The sequence below is a fragment of the Mauremys reevesii genome, linkage group 9, assembly GCF_016161935.1.
Source record: "Mauremys reevesii isolate NIE-2019 linkage group 9, ASM1616193v1, whole genome shotgun sequence".
Taxonomy (NCBI): domain Eukaryota; kingdom Metazoa; phylum Chordata; order Testudines; family Geoemydidae; genus Mauremys; species Mauremys reevesii.
This window is the reverse complement of record NC_052631.1, coordinates 59,178,482-59,197,715: the sequence shown is the minus strand read 5'-3', so window position 1 is coordinate 59,197,715 and position 19,234 is coordinate 59,178,482. Positions and strand designations below refer to the sequence as shown.

The 19,234-nt window shown below is 49.5% G+C and overlaps 1 protein-coding gene across 4 annotated transcripts; it reads left to right on the top strand.

Moving 5' to 3' along the window:
* Positions 1–495: 495 nt before the first annotated feature.
* On the top strand, positions 496–14,381 carry LOC120372198 (serine/threonine-protein kinase Nek5-like). 4 transcript variants are annotated; one of them, XR_005584781.1, is made up of 5 exons: positions 506–2,009; positions 10,215–10,274; positions 12,084–12,287; positions 12,830–13,092; positions 13,183–13,324. XR_005584781.1 is itself a non-coding variant. In XM_039489088.1 (4 exons), exons 1-4 carry the CDS (start codon positions 884–886, stop codon positions 13,329–13,331), a joined length of 1,539 nt encoding a protein of 512 aa, XP_039345022.1. In that variant the 5' UTR covers positions 504–883; the 3' UTR covers positions 13,332–13,443. The 4 variants fall into 4 exon arrangements, 3 of the variants coding, with proteins under 3 accessions (XP_039345023.1, XP_039345022.1, XP_039345024.1); XM_039489088.1 differs by lacking the exon at positions 12,830–13,092 and having other exon boundaries at positions 504–2,009; positions 13,183–13,443; XM_039489090.1 differs by lacking the exons at positions 12,830–13,092; positions 13,183–13,324 and adding an exon at positions 14,237–14,381 and having other exon boundaries at positions 507–2,009.
* The last annotated feature ends 4,853 nt before the right edge of the window (positions 14,382–19,234 follow it).

Genomic DNA, 19,234 nt, shown 5'->3' with positions numbered 1-19,234 from the left:
GGGAAAGGGGTCAGTGGTGTTCCTCACAGTGGGCAGTAGTTGGCCCCCTCAGCATAGCCAAAGACTAGATGGGGTGCGGAGACAGAACATACCTCTCGCCCTAACTGGGGTGTCTGCAGGACAGAGCTTTGGTGCACTGCAGTGGTCGCTAAGCAAGCTTACCTATACCTATCTCCTAGAACTGGAAGAGACCTCAAAAGGTCATCAAGTCCAGCCCCCTGCCTTCACTAGCAGGATCAAGTACTGATTTTTGCCCCAGATCCCTAAGTGGCCCCCTCAAGGAGGGAACTCACAACCCTGGGTTTAGCAGGCCAATGCCCAAACCACTGTTCCATTGAGACATGGGGGCATTAGCATGAGCTGGCACCTGGTCTGTTGGCATCACAGTCACACTGAAAACCAGCAGCAGTGCAAGCTTCCTGAACACCAACCCCGACCAATAAGCCTCAACCCTGCCCTGGAGGGGCCACCTCTGTTGGTGAAGCATGGCCCATTCGATCCTTGGCCTTTCAGCTAAAATTGCCAACAATGGGAATTAGTGTCATAGTGGTTTTCTGTGATGTAGCTCCTAGCCACTGGACTGAGCCCAGCAAATCCCTTCACACAGGCCCACTAAGCAACTGCTGTCAGAGAGCCACAACATTCAATCCCTCCTGGCCTGGTGCAGATTCAAACCAATGATGTAGAGGTGAAAGGCTCCAAATCCTGTTACCAGCACCCTTCCCCTTCCGATCCCCGTCATCAACACAACCACACAATTAGCATAAAATTGAGAGTAACCTCCCTCAGTCGTGAAACAGAAAGCATGCGGACTTGGTTGACATCTCTAACATGGTAACCTGAGGTTTTGCTTCTCCTTCTAGCTTGAACGCTGGTTGAGACAATGGAGAAGTATGAGCAAATACTAACCATAGGCAGGGGATCAAGTGCTGAGGTCTTCCTGATGAGGAACACAGAGACAAAGAAACTGTTTGCTGGGAAAAAAATCAAGACAGATCCATCAAAGAAAATGAGAACCAAAGAGGCAGTGCTTCAGGAGGTGACCATCCTGGGCAAACTCAAGCACCCCCACATTGTAACCTGCCATGAGCACTTCTTTGAGGAGGAACATATGTTCATCATCCAGGATTACTGTGATGGTGGCTCCCTGGATGACCACATTAAGATGAGGAAGGAGGGGTACTTTCCCGAGAACACAGTCATGGAATGGTTTGTGCAACTAGCTATGGCTGTTCAGTACATCCATTCCATAAAGATCCTGCATCGAGATATCAAAACATCCAATGTGTTTCTCACTAAGAAAGGGATGGTGAAACTGGGGGACTTTGGCATTTCGAAGGTCATGAACAGCACCCTGGACATGGCAAGCACTTTTGTAGGCACACCCTATTACTTGAGCCCAGAGCTCTGCGAGGATGTGCCGTACAGCTCCAAGTCGGACATCTGGGCGCTGGGATGTGTTCTCTTTGAAATGTGTGTCTTAAAGCCACCCTTTGATGGAATAAATCTGGTCAGCTTGTTTTACAAGATTGTGAAAGGCGAGTATGCTGCTGTGCCAGAGTGCTATTCTGAGCCCCTGCATGGCTTGATCCAAACCATCCTGGAGAAGTGCCCAGGAAAGAGACCCAGTGCCAGCAGCATCCTCAACATCCTTTATGTCCAGCAACACCTCAAGCTTTTCCTTCTTCACCAAGAATCCCAGCTCTTCAAGCAGCACCATCTGGCAAAGCTCCATGAGGCGGACAACACAGATCCCCTCCCACCCACACCTCAAAGTAAGACACTGTTAGCTCACCAAGTGAGGGGAGCCTTAAGGCCAAAGTCAGCTCCACCGTATGTCAGCACACACAGTCCAGAGCTTTATGAGCCAGAGGAGCTCTCCAGCATTCTAGGCAGCAGCTCAGATTACTCTGAAGACTTTGAGCATGAAAGCGTGTCTTCCACTGAGGAGAACTTAGAAGATGACATACCCATTCCACCTCTGATCAAGGAGGTGCCAAGAGAGATAGGTAAGAGCTGGGTACTGGCCACTGCTGGGGAGAGTCTACTGAACTAGTATGTCCTATGCTTCTAAATACCATGAAATAATGGGTTCAAACTGTAAGTGACATCAGAGAGCCATCAGGGAACAATAGGTGTAGGAGGGGAGGAAAGGCTCCGGAGACCAGGCTGAAATCCAAGAAATGGGAAAGAGGGAAGTGTAATATTTTGCTGGTTTGTTTTTATTTGTTGGGGAGAGAGGAAAGGGAGCAGTCCTGCTAGGCCCCCAGCCCTGGTTCTTGACTTTTTTGACTGTGCAGAATGGGAGGTTTTTGTTATTATTTTACTGCAGTAAAAAGGCTGGTTCCTAAACCCTGACAACCATCACTTGCATATACAGATGTAGTATCTCAGGAGATTAAGTGCCTCCAGTTTTCTTTCTGAAACATTACACGTGTGCATTTGTTTGCATAAACCTCACATTTGTACATGCAAATAGGCATCTGAGCATTCAGGGCAAGTAATCGTGAGCCTAACTACACACTTACCAGGCACAAAGTTAGAGGCACCTTTGAAGGTGGCTGGAAATTTGTCCTTAAATATATAGCTACAGACACACCCCAAACAGCTGCCTTCCCACATCATATTGAATTTCATAGCCATACTGGAAATGCTCAGACCTGGACTCAATATTAGTTTTGTCATAATTACAAGGGAAAACTATAATTTCAAGTGTTTTCAAATTCAGAACCCAAATATGAAATGTAGGGTTGATGCAGACACATACAACTGCATGTACATCCATGCATGATCTGCATATCTTCAGGATGGGAAGCACATGGCTTTCATATCGACCTTCAGGTCTTGTGTGCAATCGGAACCAAGCACCTCTTGCAGTCTGAGCAAAAGTCTTACCTCTAGCATGCCTCTGCTAAAATTAGAGGTGTCATAAATTTCATGGTATTTTTTTTTCTGCCACCAGAGCTTCATACCAGGAGCTCTGTAACCAAGAGCCTCATCCTTAAGCTGCTAGGGCAGCAATAAGGCCACCAGGCCAGCCATAAGAGTACTTTTATGTTCAAAGAGCAGCTGACTCAGGTTCTGCAGGTTCTTGCTCTGTCAGGCTAATGAAACAATCCTAAACATGCCTCTGCCATCCTGGATTTCCTCTGCAATAAAATATCCAGGCAACCGCTTTGGCTTTAATTCTGTTGGAACATTACATAGAACTGAAGGGCTGGCTTGAGACACGTGATTTCTGCATTCCCTCCTGCCATGACCTGAATCTGAGGTGACAGCTGTGCTATATAGAGGGCACAGAGAAATACTCCAGTCCTTGCCCTTTTAACCTTGGAACCACCAAACATTTCAGCTAACAACACTGTGGTGGAGCCAGCAGTTGGCTAGAATGACCTCTCAGGGAGGTGCTGGCAGCACACTGTGAAACCATGAACCACACAATATAGTGTATTGCAAAGTTACTAGGCACTGCTACATAACTACACCTATAAGTTCAAGGGGCATAGAAAGGGGCCCCAGAAAAGCCCATGGGCAATTCTTTTGCACTGTGTGAACTTTAAAAAAAAAGGTTAAACATTTCCCTTGACATTTTGTATAAAAATAAGGACTGGTCAGATTACTCTTACAGAGGCATATAGCGCTGTCTATCCTATGTGCCAGCCCATGACGCCAGCCACAGTGGCCAGCCGGGCAAGGGGAGTCTGTGGCATCCCTAAGGGACATGGTGCCTCAGTGCACCTAGCTCTGGGAGGCAGTGCCAAGCCTCTTGGCGTTTTCCTTGGCTAGTGCAGCTCTGCATTGCCCACAGTGCAGGGACATGCATGATAGGCACAAACTGAGCCCTATTTAAGTAAAAATAAATATGTAACCCAACTTTTTCCCTAAGCTGGGTATATAAGCAATAAGTAGTCACAGCTCATTATGGGCTGTATAAGGCCTAACCCTGCAAGTGGTTACTACCATGTACATCTATACTCCTGTGCAGAAGCACATGATTCCAGGATGAGGGTGAGGACACCCAAACAACCTCATAATATTCTAGAGGTTTGCTGTCTAGGCTATAAAGAACTTTGTACCAGGCACACTTTTCCATCAGTTAGAACTAGACAGACCCATGCATACAACTTTGACTCTGCTCCCCAACCTGACCTACAACATCCCTTCTTAACCTAGTCCTGCCCCTCCCCGCAACACTCTCTGCCAATGCACCTCAGGCCTGGCCTGCTGCCGCCTCTGCTATTGCAGGCAGGCATTAGGGAGAGCTAGCCATGCAAAAATGGCTGGTGGCTTTAGGATGAGGTAAAGTCAGATCTAGGATAAGATCAACCAAGTGGATGTTTTTACTGGGGACTTAACCAGGTATGGCAGAGCTCTGACCTTGCTCCTGTGGGTCCTGCGCTTCTAGGCGGTTTATGCTTAGCCTCAGTGGCTCACTGTGACCCTCCACGTAGCCCTTCTCTCTCTAGGGCCAGGGTTACAGTCTACTGAGCCCTTTTCATCTTAGGCTGCAAGGAGGTTGGTGAGAGAACTCCCACAGTCTCTGTTCAGCCTCCTGTCCTGACAGGGACCTGACTTCCCCTTCCAGGAGCTGTTCCTGTAGTTGTGGGTTGGGGGGAACCCGGGCCCGCCCTCTACTCCGGGTTCCAGCCCAGGGACCCTAATGGTAGCAGTTGTTGGCAGCCAACCTTTCACTGCCAGAGTTGCTACATTTCCCTGGGCCACTTCCCCACAGATCTCCTGCTTCTCCCTTCTTCACCCTTACCTTAGGGCTCCTTTAACGATGTTTTAGGGTGTCTTCAGTAACCAGCCCTTCAGCTGCACTTCCTCTCCTCTGGCTCCTCTGCCTGACTGGAGTGAGCCCTTTTTATAGTAACAGCAGGGCCTTAATTAGAGTCAGGTGGTCACATTAACTGAATGGCCTCACCTGACTCTTTACAGGTTAATTAGAGTCAGGTGTTCTCATTAGCCTGGAGCAGCCCCTGCTCTGGTCAGTCAGGGAACAGAAAACTATTAATCCAGTGGCCAGTATATCTGCCTTCAGCTATTCTGCTGTACCCAACTGGCCTGAGTCTATCAGATATCCCTCCCCGCTGCTCAACACCAAGGGGCTGGGCAGCTTGGGACGCCAGACAGTGTACGCGTGATAAGCCATCGGCATTGCCATGGTGACTCCCTGCTCTGTGCTCTATGCGGAACTGGAAAGGTTGGAGGGATAAGAACCACCTGGTTACCCTTGTGTTCTTTTCCTTGTTCCGTTGCATCCATTGAAGAGGGGCATGGTCAGTCACAAGGACAAATCTGCGCCCCAGCAGGTAGTAACACATCACTTCCATGGCCCATTTTACAGCGAGGCACTCTCTCTCTACAACTGCATATTTTTGTTCCCTCGGAAGGAGTTTCCTACTGAGGTAGAGAACTGGGTGTTCCTCCTCCCCAACCATCTGCGACAGGACGGCCCCTAACCCTACCTCAGATGCATCTGTCTGTAAGATAAAGTCATTGTTGAAATCTGGGGCTATCAATACGGGGTTACTGCAGAGGGCAGTCCATAAGTCCGTGAATGCCCTTTCTGCTGCATCGGACCATCTGACTGGATCAGGACCATCGGCCTTCACTAAGTCCGTTAGGGGACTCGCCCTTGTAGCAAAATGGGGGATGAAACGCCGGTAATACCCCACCACCCCTAGAAATGCTCAGACCTGCTTCTTACGACTTGGCCGAGGCCAATTTTGGATGGCCTCTAACTTATTCAGTTGGGGTTTTACCAGACCTTTTCCTACCACGTAGCCAAGATATTTGGCCTCCGTGAACCCTACAGCACACTTAACAGGGTTCGCTGTAAGGCCAGCTTGCCGGAAGGTATCAAGGACCGCCCCCACTTTTTCCAAGTGGGTCTCCCAGTCTGGGGTATGAATCACCACGTCATCCAAGTAGGCCGCAGCATAACTGGTATGGGGGCATAATAACTTGTCCTTGAGGCGCTAAAAGGTAGCTGGAGCCCCATGTAGTCCAAAAGGAAGGACCGTATATTGGAAGAGCCCCTCTGGTGTAGAAAACAACGTCTTTTCCTTTGCATCTTCGGCTAGGGGAATCTGCCAGTACCCCTTTGTCAAGTGTAAGGTTGTCAAGTACCGGGCATTCCCCAGATGGTCCTCTAGTTCGTCTATGCGGGGTATAGGGTAGGCATCAAACTGGGATATCTCATTTAGTCGACGGAAGTCGTTGCAGAACCTTGTGGTGCCATCAGGTTTGGGCACCAACACTATTGGGCTGGACCACTGACTGTGGGATTCTTCGATGACCCCCATCTCCAGCATTTTCCTGACTTACGCTTTTATTTCCTCCCTTTTGGCTGCTGGCACCCGGTAGGGCCTCATAGTTACTCTGGCCCCAGGGTTTGTGATGATGTGGTGATATGTCCCGGTTGTGCGACCTGGCTTTGTCGAGAATACATCGTGATATTGGGCAATCATCTCAGTTACCTCTTTCTTCTGTGCTGTCGTTAGATCAGGAGACACCCTCACTTGTTCAGGATTTTTGTTCCCTGGGTGCAGCCCTTCTCGAATCACTGTGCATGCCTCTTGCGCATGCCATGGTTTCAGAAGGTTTACATGATATATCTGCTCTACTTTTTGACGTCCTGGTTGTTGCACTTTGTAATTTACTTTCCCTACGGGTTCAACTATTTCATAGGGCCCTTGCCACTGGGCCAACAGCTTACGTTCGGCCGTGGGTACCAGTACCATTACTCGGTCACCAGGTTGAAACTGACGAAGCTTGGCTTGGCGGTCGTAGTAGGTTCTCTGGGTCTCTTGGGCCTTCTCTAGGTGTTCCCTCACTATGGGAGTGACCCGAGCTATCCGATCCCTCATCTGTAGTACATGTTCTATTACGTTCTTCCCCTCACTGGGTTCCACCTCCCAAATTTCCTTGGCTATGTCCAGGATGCCTCGGGGGTTGCGTCCATACAACAGCTCAAAGGGGGAGAATCCAGTGATCGGCAGGGGTACCAGAGGAGCTCTTAGATGTGGACAAGGGCTGTGCAGTTGACATTCAGGGCAAGAGGCACAGTACCGCCGGACGTCTTCATGTACCCCCGGCCAGAAGAACCTGCGTAAGATTCGCGCCTGGGTTTTTTCCACTCCCAAGTGTCCTCCAAAAAGGTGACTGTGAGCAAGGCTTAATATTGCCTTCTGGTGTTTCCGGGGGACTAGGAGTTGGTGTACCTCTTGCTCCTGCATTTGCACGACCCGGTATAGGAAATTCCTCTTGATCACAAAATAAGGCCCTGGCCCCCGGGCCTTTCCCTCTATGGGTACCCCATCTATCTCAGCCACCTCCTTCCTGGCGTTCTCGTACCTTGGGTCTTCCACCTGGTCCCGTCCAAAAGTCTCTCTCTCTGGGTTTAACAGCCTGAACTCTGGGGGATCTGTCTCCGCCCTCTCGGCTGGCTCTGTGAGGTTGGGGTTGGAAGTGGTCTCTGACCCCTCCTCTGTCTCAGGGCCCTCCCCTTCAGTTGCCCGTGTACGTCTGCCTACACAGGCGACCCTCTGTCCTTGTGTCAGGATTCGGGTACCCAAGGCCTTGGCCGCCCTTCTTTCTCTTTTGGTCTTCCTTCCTTTCCCCGGGAGAGGGAATAGCTCCTGGGACATTTCTGCGAAAAATGGGAGGTGACATTCTGCTGCGGAAACCCTCTGAATTTCAGGGAGCTCCTCTCCCTCTAATTCCTCCAGTGGGAGCAAGTTTCCAAACCCAGGGAAATCTCTACCTATGAGCACGGGGTATGGGAGGTTTGGGACTATCCCTGCTTTCACACCGGTGACATTTCCCTGCATTTCAATTTTTACTGGTATGGTGGGGTAGTAGCTAACAGTCCCATGGACACAGGTTACCCCTGTACGCTTGGCCTGCATTAACTGGCTGCGCTTCACTAATTTACCCTAAATCAGGGTAATAGCACTCCCCGAGTCTATGAGTGCCATGGTTTCTACCCCATTCAACTTTACCTGCCTTGTATATTTATGTGGGGTGACTGTGACCCCTACAATATTGAGTAGGCTGCATGGGTCTGCCCCGTTCCCCAGGTTACACTGCCTTGGCTCTATGACATTGGGGCACTGGGCAGCTATGTGCCCCAACTCCCCGCACCCATAACACCTATAATTGCTTTTAGTCATTCCCCTATCACGTGGGTTAGGAGATTGAGTCCCAGGGTTCCCCCCACTCAGCCCTGTTCCTTCCTTCTGGGTTCCTGACCGGTTTTCGACCTCCCTCTTCTTCCACCTAGGACTTCCTGGGGGATTGGCCGCCCGACCCTCCATGGTCGGGGTCAAATGTTTGTTTCGTGAGGGGCCTTCCTTGGGTAGTTGGGTTAATACCCTGGCTGTTATCCGTCTTTCCACCAATGTGATCATTTCGTCATAGGTGGATGGATCGTTCTGGCAGACCCATTTTCGGAGATCCAGCGGCAGCCCCCGCATGTAATGGTCCATGACCAAAGTCTCTAATATCTCCTCCGGGCTGCATGCCTCAGGCCGTAACCACTTCTGAGCAAGGTGTATGAGGTCAAATAGTTGGGACCTTGGAGGTTTGTTCTCCCTGTATTTCCACTCCTGGAACCTCTGGGCCTGTACTGCTGCTGTCACCCCGGATCGTGCTAGGATCTCTGCCCTCAGCCGGTAATAGTCAGCGGCATCTTGAGTGGGCAGATCAAAGTAGGCCTTCTGGGCCTCTCCACACAAGAAAGGTGCGAGAATGCTGGTCCACTGCTCTAGGGGCCATGCCTCACGCTGTGCAGTCCTTTCAAATGAGAGGAGATACGCCTCTATGTCATCGTCTGCCGTCATCTTTGGCAGACAACCGGTGGCCCTCAGGGTTCGCGTCCCATTGGACCCCTGGGCCTGGGTGGTGAGGATCTTCAGCTGGTCCACAACCTCGCGCAGGAGGGCTCGATCTTGGGTCGCCTGGCTCATTAACAATTGGTTGGTTTCCTGCTGTAACCTCATGGATTCCTGTTGTGCCATTGCCTGAGCCCGGCCGTGTTGCCTCCTGCTGGGCCGCTGTGGCTTGCACCAGTGCTCTCACCACCTCCTCCATGGTGGTACAAATAACAACAACAACAAAAAAACCCACAACCAAAAACCCCAGTGCACCCTTTTTTTGTTTGTTTGTTTTCTTTTTGGTTTTTTTGTGTTTTTTTGGTTTTTGTTTTTGTTTTTTTTTTAGTAACCACCTCTTTTTGTTCCGCCACGCTGTGAACAATCACTATCCCACTCCTGACACCAGTTGTGGCAGAGCTCTGACCTTGCTCCTGTGGGTCCTGCGCTTCTAGGCGGTTTATGCTTAGCCTCAGTGGCTCACTGTGACCCTCCACGTAGCCCTTCTCTCTCTAGGGCCAGGGTTACAGTCTACTGAGCCCTTTTCATCATAGGCTGCAAGGAGGTTGGTGAGAGAACTCCCACAGTCTCTGTTCAGCCTCCTGTCCTGACAGGGACCTGACTTCCCCTTCCAGGAGCTGTTCCTGTAGTTGTGGGTTGGGGGGAACCCGGGCCCGCCCTCTACTCCGGGTTCCAGCCCAGGGACCCTAATGGTAGCAGTTGTTGGCAGCCAACCTTTCACTGCCAGAGTTGCTACATTTCCCTGGGCCACTTTCCCACAGAGCTCCTGCTTCTCCCTTCTTCACCCTTACCTTAGGGCTCTTTTAACGATGTTTTAGGGTGTCTTCAGTAACCAGCCCTTCAGCCGCACTTCCTCTCCTCTGGCTCCCTGGCTCCTCTGCCTGACTGGAGTGAGCCCTTTTTATAGTAACAGCAGGGCCTTAATTAGAGTCAGGTGGTCACATTAACTGAATGGCCTCACCTGACTCTTTACAGGTTAATTAGAGTCAGGTGTTCTCATTAGCCTGGAGCAGCCCCTGCTCTGGTCAGTCAGGGAACAGAAAACTGTTAATCCAGTGGCCAGTATATCTGCCTTCAGCTATTCTGCTGTACCCAACTGGCCTGAGTCTATCACACAGGATATAAACTAGAGACAGGTCTGAACCAGAGAGTCAGATTTGGACACCTGGAACTTTGAGGGAGCTAAAATTTGGACCTATACCCAAATTTGAATCTGCATCTCAGGACAATCTCTGGTAGACACCAGTGTTGTCATAGAAAACCCACTGCATTAAGCCCCTGCTCTGTCTGACATGTGTCTTCTTTCCTTTGTTGCAGACCAGTGCAGCTCTCCTGACAGACTATTACCCTCCAGCCCTCTGATCACAGAGTTACAAGGTACTGTCACATGTCCTGTCTGCTCAATCTCTGAAACCCAGGGCAATGAAAACCCAGATCAGGACTTTCACGAAGGCATGCATGATCTTGGTCAGACACAATATAACCCCCAAGCCAAAAGTGTGCCCACCTTTCGTTTTTGCACACAGTGCGTTTTTGTACAGCTGGGTTTATGCTGGGAACAGATGTGGAAAAGACAAAATATAGCCAGGAAGATGATTCTGGAGTATGCCTGGGAATGTCAGGGCAGAGCCCCAGTGTCATGAGAGTCCAAGCTCCGCTTTGCAATCCCCTTGTGCAAGTCAGAGAACATTCAGAGAACACCCAGCCCTCTGGCTGATTAATCAAACCCAGCCCAAACTGGAAATTCTTTCATCTTGTTACAGAGTGTCTTCCTGCACTGAAAATCTTGGTGTTCTGACACAAGTTGCATAGGTCAGGGGTCCTCAACCTTTTCCTTTCTGAGCCACCGCCCCCTACCCCCCCACACACACATAGGCGCTGACTCCGTGGGTGCTCTGGGGCTGGAGCACCCTTGGGGAAAATTGGTGGGTGCTGAGTACCCACATGCAGCTCCTCACCCTGCCCCAGCTCGCCTCCGTTCTGCCTCCTCCCCCTCCCCTGAGCGCGCCACTTCTCCCCCTAGCTCCCAGCTCTTCTCGCCATGAAACAGCTGTTTCTTGGTGGCAAGTGCTGGGCAGGACAGGGGAGCAGGGGGAACACGGTGTGGGGGGAAGAGGCAGGGTTGGGGATTTTGGGAAGGAGTCCAATAGGTGCAGGGAGGGGGCGGAGTTGGGGTGGGGACTTTGGGGAAGGGGTTGGAATGGGGGTGTGGCAGGGGCAGGGCATGGGTGGAGCCGGGGTGGGGCGGGGGGGCGCAAGCACCCACCAGTGCTGGGAAAAGTTGGCGCCTATGCACACACATATGCTATAAAAACTCCATGGCCCAGTTGTGCCACAACAAAGGGTTTTCTGCATATGAAAGCCAGGGCACTGTTAGGAGGTCGCAAGCAGGGCAATTGCCTGGGGTCCCATACCACAGGAGGGCACCACAAAGCTCAGGCTTCGGCTTTAGCCCTGCATTGTGGGGCTGGAGACCTGGGCTGCAGTCCTGCACAGTAGGACATTGGCTTTCTGCCCTGGGCCTAATGAGTCTAACGCTGACCATGCGTCGTGGACCCCCTGAAACCTGCTCACAGCCCCCGAGGGGGCCCCGAGCCTCTGGTTGAGAACCACTGGCATAGGTCACTGGCAAACACATGCCTTCTGGGGGAGCCAGCTAGTCCTGCCCTCTCAGGGTGTGTCTCAAGTAGGGTAGCAGGGAGGCCTCATCCCACACCTCTCTGGCTCTGTTGGGGAGGTGTGCAGTCCTGGCATGAGACATGCACAGGGCCTCTCCCCAGCTTCACTGAGGCCATCCCCTGTGCAAGGGCCTAAGGTCTGTGTAATGTGGTATGGAGACAGGGCGTGGCACTGAGCCAGGGTGTGAAGGGTGGTGAGGTGTGATGTGCATGTGTTAGGAGGTATGTGTTGTGTTGGGGCACAAGGTTGTGTGTGTTGAGGAGGTGCTGTGTAGGGGCAGGTGATGGTGCGTGTGACATGCCAGGAGAAGTGAGTGTGTTGAGGGGGAGTGTGGAGCTGGGCACTGAGGTGGGTTCAGCATGTGTGCAGAGCAGCAGGTTGAGTTGTGTATCGTGGGGTGGGGGGGTGCAGAGGAGCGTGTCATGTGACTCTATCCGGAGAACAGCACCAAGAGTAGCCTGAGACCGTATTAATGCCCTTGGGGCTCCCCTGCCCCTCCTGCTGCAGAGTGGACGGATGAGGCGGAGCTGACCGATTACCCTGATGATTTTGAGGAGGTTGAGGAGACCAGCCTGGAGGAGGTGGTGAGCAATGCTCGCTGCGCGATCAAGGTGCCAGCTGACAATGAGGCATTCCAGGAGGAACAGATGGATCACCAAGGGTCTGCTGCTCTCTCCTCCACCCTGAAGACTTTGCAGGAGACATGCAAAGGTGAGGAAACATTGGAAAGCCAGTAAATGCACTAGAGACTACTAATCTTCTTGCCTTTCCATACTAACTGCAGGCCTGCAGGGGACGGACAAGGAGGCTAGGCTCATCTGATTCCTGGGCTTCTGCTTTGCAGGAGACAAGCTGAGCTGTGAAAAAGGTCCTGAGCTTTTTCCATGCTGTGAAGGAATTCAACTACCCACAACCTCTCTCCTTCACACACGTTGTCCCAGAATCCTTTGCAACATTCCACACAGGGCACTGGAGTAGTGACCCCTAGGTTCAAAAGCTCAACATTAGCCTGAGGCCCCGGGTGGGAAGTAGGAATGGGGAGTGACTCCATCCACCTCCCTAATGCTACTGTTGGTACCTTCTGGGGGGCTCTGAGACACGTCTTTGGCCCATTCTTTCTGCTAGGTCTGCCAGAAAGGGTACGGTAACACTTAGCACAATCCATCCCCAGCACAATTACTGTACACACTTGAAACCAGTGAACTTCCTGACCACCCCTTAGGTAGCTAATCATCATTATCTCCATTTCACAGCTGGGGAAACTGACGCCAAAAAGTCATGTGACACACCCCAAACTGCACAGTGCATCAGGGCAAAGCTGAGACTAGACTGCAGCCTGGCTAATTCCTTCCCATCATCCTGATGTGGCATCAGCCGTCCCTGCCATACTAAGTGCAAGTACTGTAGACATCTATCTACCAGAAAGTGGCATGAGATCTAGAAATACTACTGAATGGCCAATGGGCAGTGTCAGCCTTCAGTCCCTAGTCAGCTGGGCTAGGTTTGAACAAGTGAGGTGAGAAGCAAATTTCCATACCACATTGCCCAACTCTGAATATACCAGTCTGGGGTCATCTGAACTCATTTCTTTGTCACTTGCCTGCAGGTGAGGCTGGACCTTCTCTGTATGATGAAATCACAGGTCAGGCCCAGTTCACCCCTGAGGATCTGCAGCCTCATTTTGAACATCGAATGGGCCCTGACCACCTGGAGACCTGCTATCTGCTCCTCAGCTTGGACCAGGAAACAGCTTAGTCCAGGCCTCTTCATGGAGACAGCCTGAAGGAAGAGAGTTTAGCTGAAGATACAAAGTAGTGTGCTGCTGAGTGTTGTTCCGGATTGGCAAATAATGTTGCCTGATGGCCAATGCTGAGTTTTTACTCCTTGCTTGGTATATAAGAATGGCCATACTAGGTCAGACCAATGATCCATTTAGTCCAGTGCCCTGTCTTCCAACAGTGGCCAGTGCCAGGTGCTTCAGAGTGCTCCATCCCCTGTTATCCACTCCCAGTTTCTGGCAATCAGAGGTCTAGGGACACTCAGAGCATGGGGTTGAATCCCTGACCATCTTGCTAATAGCCATTGATGGACTATCCTCCCTGAATAGGATCACAATAATATAAAGCACTGAGCCTGCTGGAATCCTGCTGCAGAGATGAAGTGCTGAAGGAGGGTGCAGAGGCATAGGTGCAGTTACTACGGTATCACTTTCTGATGCAAAACTAGGGTTTATCATTTCCAAACTACATTTTCATTTGCCCTTGGATTATTTTTTTGGCCCAGGAGATGGAGCTGTAGGAAGTAGCACAATATAAATAAAGGTTTGTGACAGACATTAGAAGGCTTGACAGCTCTGGGCACTGAAGTACATGGTATAAACAGAAGGCTCAGTCAGCAGTGTGGAAATATAGACTCTTCAGCAAGTCTAGTTCATTTGCTAATCCTGAAGTCTCTGAAAACTCCCCAGTCCCTGTCTATCTTGTGCCACAGCCAAATGCTGATCCACAGAGTCAGAAACTCTAACTAAGCCCAGAGCTGTAACTCTAATAGGTACCACTTCCCTGGCAGCACAGTTTTGATCTGGTCCACTACATCCTTTTATGGGATTTGTGTGAAATGATGGAATATGAGAGCTAGTCTTCCCTCTTTCTTATCTTCAGACTAGAGTCCCGTTGCCAGCTGATCACCTAATGCTTCTGTGATTTCTTAGTCAAGCTGAAGTTCTGAAGTGGCAAGAGTCTCATAGGTAACATATGCCATCTCTGCGATCAAAATGGCTGCGGACACATCTGCATGGATTGCCTCCCACAACCCATATTAAAAAGGGCAGGGTCACATTTCTATCTGAACTTTGTGTACCAAAGATTCCTTTTAATGAAAGAGATTAGAGGAAACATATGTAGCAATTCCACTTTGACAGAACTCTCATGCACTCATTAGGGAGTGGAACTCATAGGCAGTGTTCCCTGGACCTAGTGCTGGTGGAGCTCATGACTATGCTCATCCCCAGACCCCACAAGTGGTTGTTTATTGGTAACAACATCAGCACAGCTGAAATGGGAGGCGTGTGCAGAGAGGAAGGGGCAGAGGAAGGGTGGAGGTCAGAGGCTGCACATGGTTGTTGGTATTGCTGCCAGGTCTGCCCAAGAGATCCTTATTAAGGATTAGAAGGGAACAGGAAAAGCCTTATAAAACAAAATATTAATGCAGCATTGCCAACCCCAAGTGTTCAAACATTGTGAGTCAGGCCCAGAAAATCATGAGCAGTTAAAAAACAACTTTGGAGTCTTATTTGCCTTTAGAGTTCACATTTGCAAGCCCAGACACTTACCTTTTAATGAAAGCTAAGATTCTCACATAATGTCCCAACTCCAAGACTGGTGTGTGTGCGTGTGTGTGTGTGTGTGTGTGTAAAAATAGTCACCAAATATCATAAGAGTTGGAAACACTGTAAAAAGGAATTTTTGAAAAACATCCTGTCCATGCTATTTAAAGGGTGCTCTGTCAGAAATCTGAATGTTTTAAAACAACTTAACAATGTCCCTTTAAATCTGAGATGGCTTTGAACAGCTATGACCATGGGCACACACAGTTACTGCACTTAACATGAAAATAAAGCTAAAACTCAGACTGAGTTGCTGATTAATAATAGCAGTTCTGCTCTATCTCCAGGGGCGGCTCTAGGCACCAGCGGGCCAAGCGCCCGCTTGGGGCGGCATCCTGGGGAGGGCGGCATTTGGCCCCGGTGGAGCTCCCACCGGCATGCCTGCGGCAGGTCCACCGGAGCCCGGGACGAGCGGACCTGCCGCAGTCATGCCTGCGGCGGGTCCCGTCTTCCCGCGGCTCCTGTTGAGCTCCCGCAGGCATGACTGCGGCAGGTCCGCTCGTCCCAGGCTCCGTGGACCTGCCGCAGGCATGCCGGGCGGAGCTCCACCGAGCAAATGCCGCCTCCCAGGATGCCGGAGCCGCGGGAAGAGGGGACCCGCCGCGGGACTGGGGAAGGGCGGCGCAGCGCTCCGCGCTGCTTGGGGCAGCCTACTTTGTAGAGCCGCCCCTGTCTATCTCCTCTGAAACTCTCAATAGAGAAGAAAGGGAACACCAAAGCTTTCAGTATCTTTATTCTTTCCTACTCCATTCAGCTTTTGCAGTATTGTTATAATCGTTGGTCCCAGAATATGAGACAGAAAAGGCTAGCTCCTGTTGGTGAAAGACACAAGTTTTCAAGCCTCACAGAGCTCTTCTTCAGGCCTGGAAAAGGTAATCAGAGTGCCACAGCTAAATATGAGGTGGGAGATATTATTAATTATAAGGGGTTAAGATATGTTGCAAGCAATCACTTATTCCAAATGCTATATTCTATCAAACAAAGATCTAGGCAAATAATTTCCAGTTAACAATTTATTCTACAAATTTACTCTCTGTTTCTGCTTGCAAAATATCCATGACCCACTCCTTATTTACTTAATTAAATTAGTTATTCAAACTGTGGAAGTTGGAAAAAAAGCAGACATCCAGGAAGAGCAAGAATCAGGCTAATTCTAATAGCTAATAACACGAGACTTCCAAGCAGGGCCTGGGCAAGTGGAAAAGAACTGTAAGAGATTCTGTTTTTTGACCTTGTGTTAGATAAGAATGGAACACAGACTGTAGCAGAAATTGCTGAGGAAAGTAAGATATCAGGAAGGAATATGTATAAACAAAATGCAGTTGTTGATCATTACTGTATGTAACAAAAGGTATAAATGCTTGCCCTAATTGTTTATCTTTTGGGAGACCTGCCATTGTGCATTCCCCCCCTTGCAATATTGCTTGAGAATAAACTGCCTCTGACATGTTGCAACCAACCTCAGAGTGAGGACTCGTTTTTTCTCCCACAATTTGGTGCCGTGACTCAGATGGCAAATGCACGGCTGAGACAGCAACAAACTACTACAGACTGTTCCCCTGTGAACCCCATGGCACCATAATAGAAGTAAAAGACCTTTGAAATCTTTATTGGGGTGTCGCAGGAGGACTGTCTGTGGAGCCGTCTGTCCCTTTGGGCTCACGCCATGCGAACTTTTGCTTATGCAACAAGATCAGACACAGAACAGTGTTGGGGAATTGGTTGCCCCATGTAAGATTGGTTGTATGCATACACGGAGCTGGGAAATGTGTTGTTGCCCCAGGGTAAAGACAATGTGTGGCTTAGGTCAGACCTATTGAGTTGAGGGGTTATGGTAATGCCCTCAGAGAAGAACACAGATGTGTTCAGTCCAGATGGAGGGGTTGTGGTAACGCCCTCAGGTTAAAAAAGAAAAAAAAAACCCAAACAAACAAAAAAACGATGCATCTAGATATGGGGAATGAGTGTGTGTGTATGTGAATATGTGTGTTTGAATGAATAAAGGCTGGGTATGAGCCGCTGACCAAGTCTAAGACTAAGCTGACTCCAGCTGCACCAGGGCTACCCCATGTGGGAGTTCTGAAAGCAAGGGGGGTCAGCTGAATCTTGTGACCCAGTGGATAGGAATTTTTCCTTATTTATGATCCACTGACCCCAGTTGGCCCTTTCCCAGGAAGTGAGAGAGTGAGAATTTTTTTAGCTCATGAGCTGCTGAGCAGACAGGGCATTTCCCGAAGTGTGAGGGAAATCCTTTCTAGCTTATGAGCCGCTAACCTAGTGGACAAGGTGCCCTCCCAAGATTCCCTAGTTTATGAGCCGCTAGCAGACAGGGCGTCTCTCCTGGCATGTGTGATTGGAAAATGGGTTGGGGACAGTCTAAGAATTCCCCCTCACCGCCAAAGGGCACCCCTGCATATTATATTTATGTGCAGTATGGCCCCAGAACCTGCAGGTATTTAGAGATTGGAACTGTTACATGCAGGATAACCCATCTAAACAATTCCCACTTTGATTTAGCTAAACTCACATACCTCAGAGGAACCCTTGCATTACCAAAAGCCTCTGATACACAGTGGGAACAATTTGTCTATTGGGGAAAGGAACGGGTTAATTTGAAAATTCAACTTGGCCCAGAGATAAAGAGAAAGCTGCTCTGCGTTCAAGGTCAAGAGTTAACATAGACCATGCCAAGTACAGAGGGAAAAAAAACAACAACCAACAACAACAAAAAACTGCTTTCAGCCCCAGCTGGCTGTGAAAAAAAGGTACAAAGGCAAACCAAAGGCAATACAACTTACAGTTACCAGTGAGATCCAACAGTCTGCCTTTGCGACCCTGGAGCTGGTGTGGTTTGGGGACACTGAAGGAACCACAGGCAGCTGGCCTGGACTGGAATACTGAGCAAAGGTCTCTGAAAGGGGCACCCCAAGAGATCCCAGGGCAGAGAAAAGCCCAAGAGCGGAAGCAAGTTGGAGATTTTTGCAGCGTACCTCTATTCAACCTGTGCACAGGATAACCTCCCACCCATCTCTCTCTCTCTCTCTCTCTCTCCTATCCCTGGCCTGGCCAGCCCGGGCAGCGTGTTCGTGAGTATAAAAGAAAAAAAAAGAGGGGGGGGGTTGCAGGTGGGTCTACCCCCGGTTGTAGCAGGACCAGGCAATAAGAGGAGTTGGGGGAAAAGGGAAGAGACGTGTACCTGACAGCTAGAGAAAAACTGAACAGTTAAAATGCCAGTTGGGGGAATGATTCGGGTGACCCTTGTGAGTGATATTGTTAAGGAAAAGGACCAGGGAGGGTGAAGGTTAGTCGAGAGGGTGAAGGTTAGCCCACCCTCCTTACTAAATTGGTAGTGAAACAAAGCCTGTGCCCATGGAAAGTAATGATGCAGCAAGCGAAAAAGGATTGGGTCCAGATGAGCAGACAGAGAGCAGAAAGAAAAAACTGGGAAACGGGTTGGAAACCTTGAAAGCATAGTGGCAGAAGTAAAGGATGCAGTAAATGCAAACATGGGAGATTCAGATCCCTAAAATAATAATTGGAATGGTAAAATCTGAGTTGATTGAGGTGTCATTTTGGGAAAATAAGCAAGTGATTTAAGGAAAGAAAGTGAGAAATTAACTCTGTAGTTACTGGAGGGAATTAAGCAGTGAAACTTTGTACAAATGTTGAAGAAAAGGTGTTATGCAAGAATTCTTGGTTTCTTTGCAGCCATTCTGAAGGGAAAATGGGCCCTTTTCCAAAGAAATGTCTGTAAATAAATCCAGGCAAAAAGACTATTTAGTTAAAATCATTTGGCTATGAACATTTTAGTCGGATTAGAGAAAACATACGGGGTGTCTATTGGAATTTAACCACCCAAAATGTATGAAAGGAATGTCAAGGAAAAGAATATGTGTAATGTATATTGTAAAAGGGGTGAGGAAAATGGAAATATGCAGTGCTACTTAATTAAAATCCTATTAGGTTCCAAGGGGCTGTTGCCGGCACAGAGGCCCGAGGACAGCAACAGGGGTTCGTTGCCCGGTGTGCGTCGCACTAATTAACACACCAGGGTGGAGGAGCAAACCAAGTTTATTTGAGCCCAAATAAGGTACAAGGGAGACATAGCAATCTCAAATCCTGCACCCCGATACAAGCCGTTTTTCTCTTCTTATACATGATTTCAGCTAAGCATTCCCATCACCCCCACACTCCTCCTCTCCCCCCACCTTTCATTCCCATGCAGCAAATACACTTTGCAATAGCAATTACATTAAGCAGTTAAGTCATACTT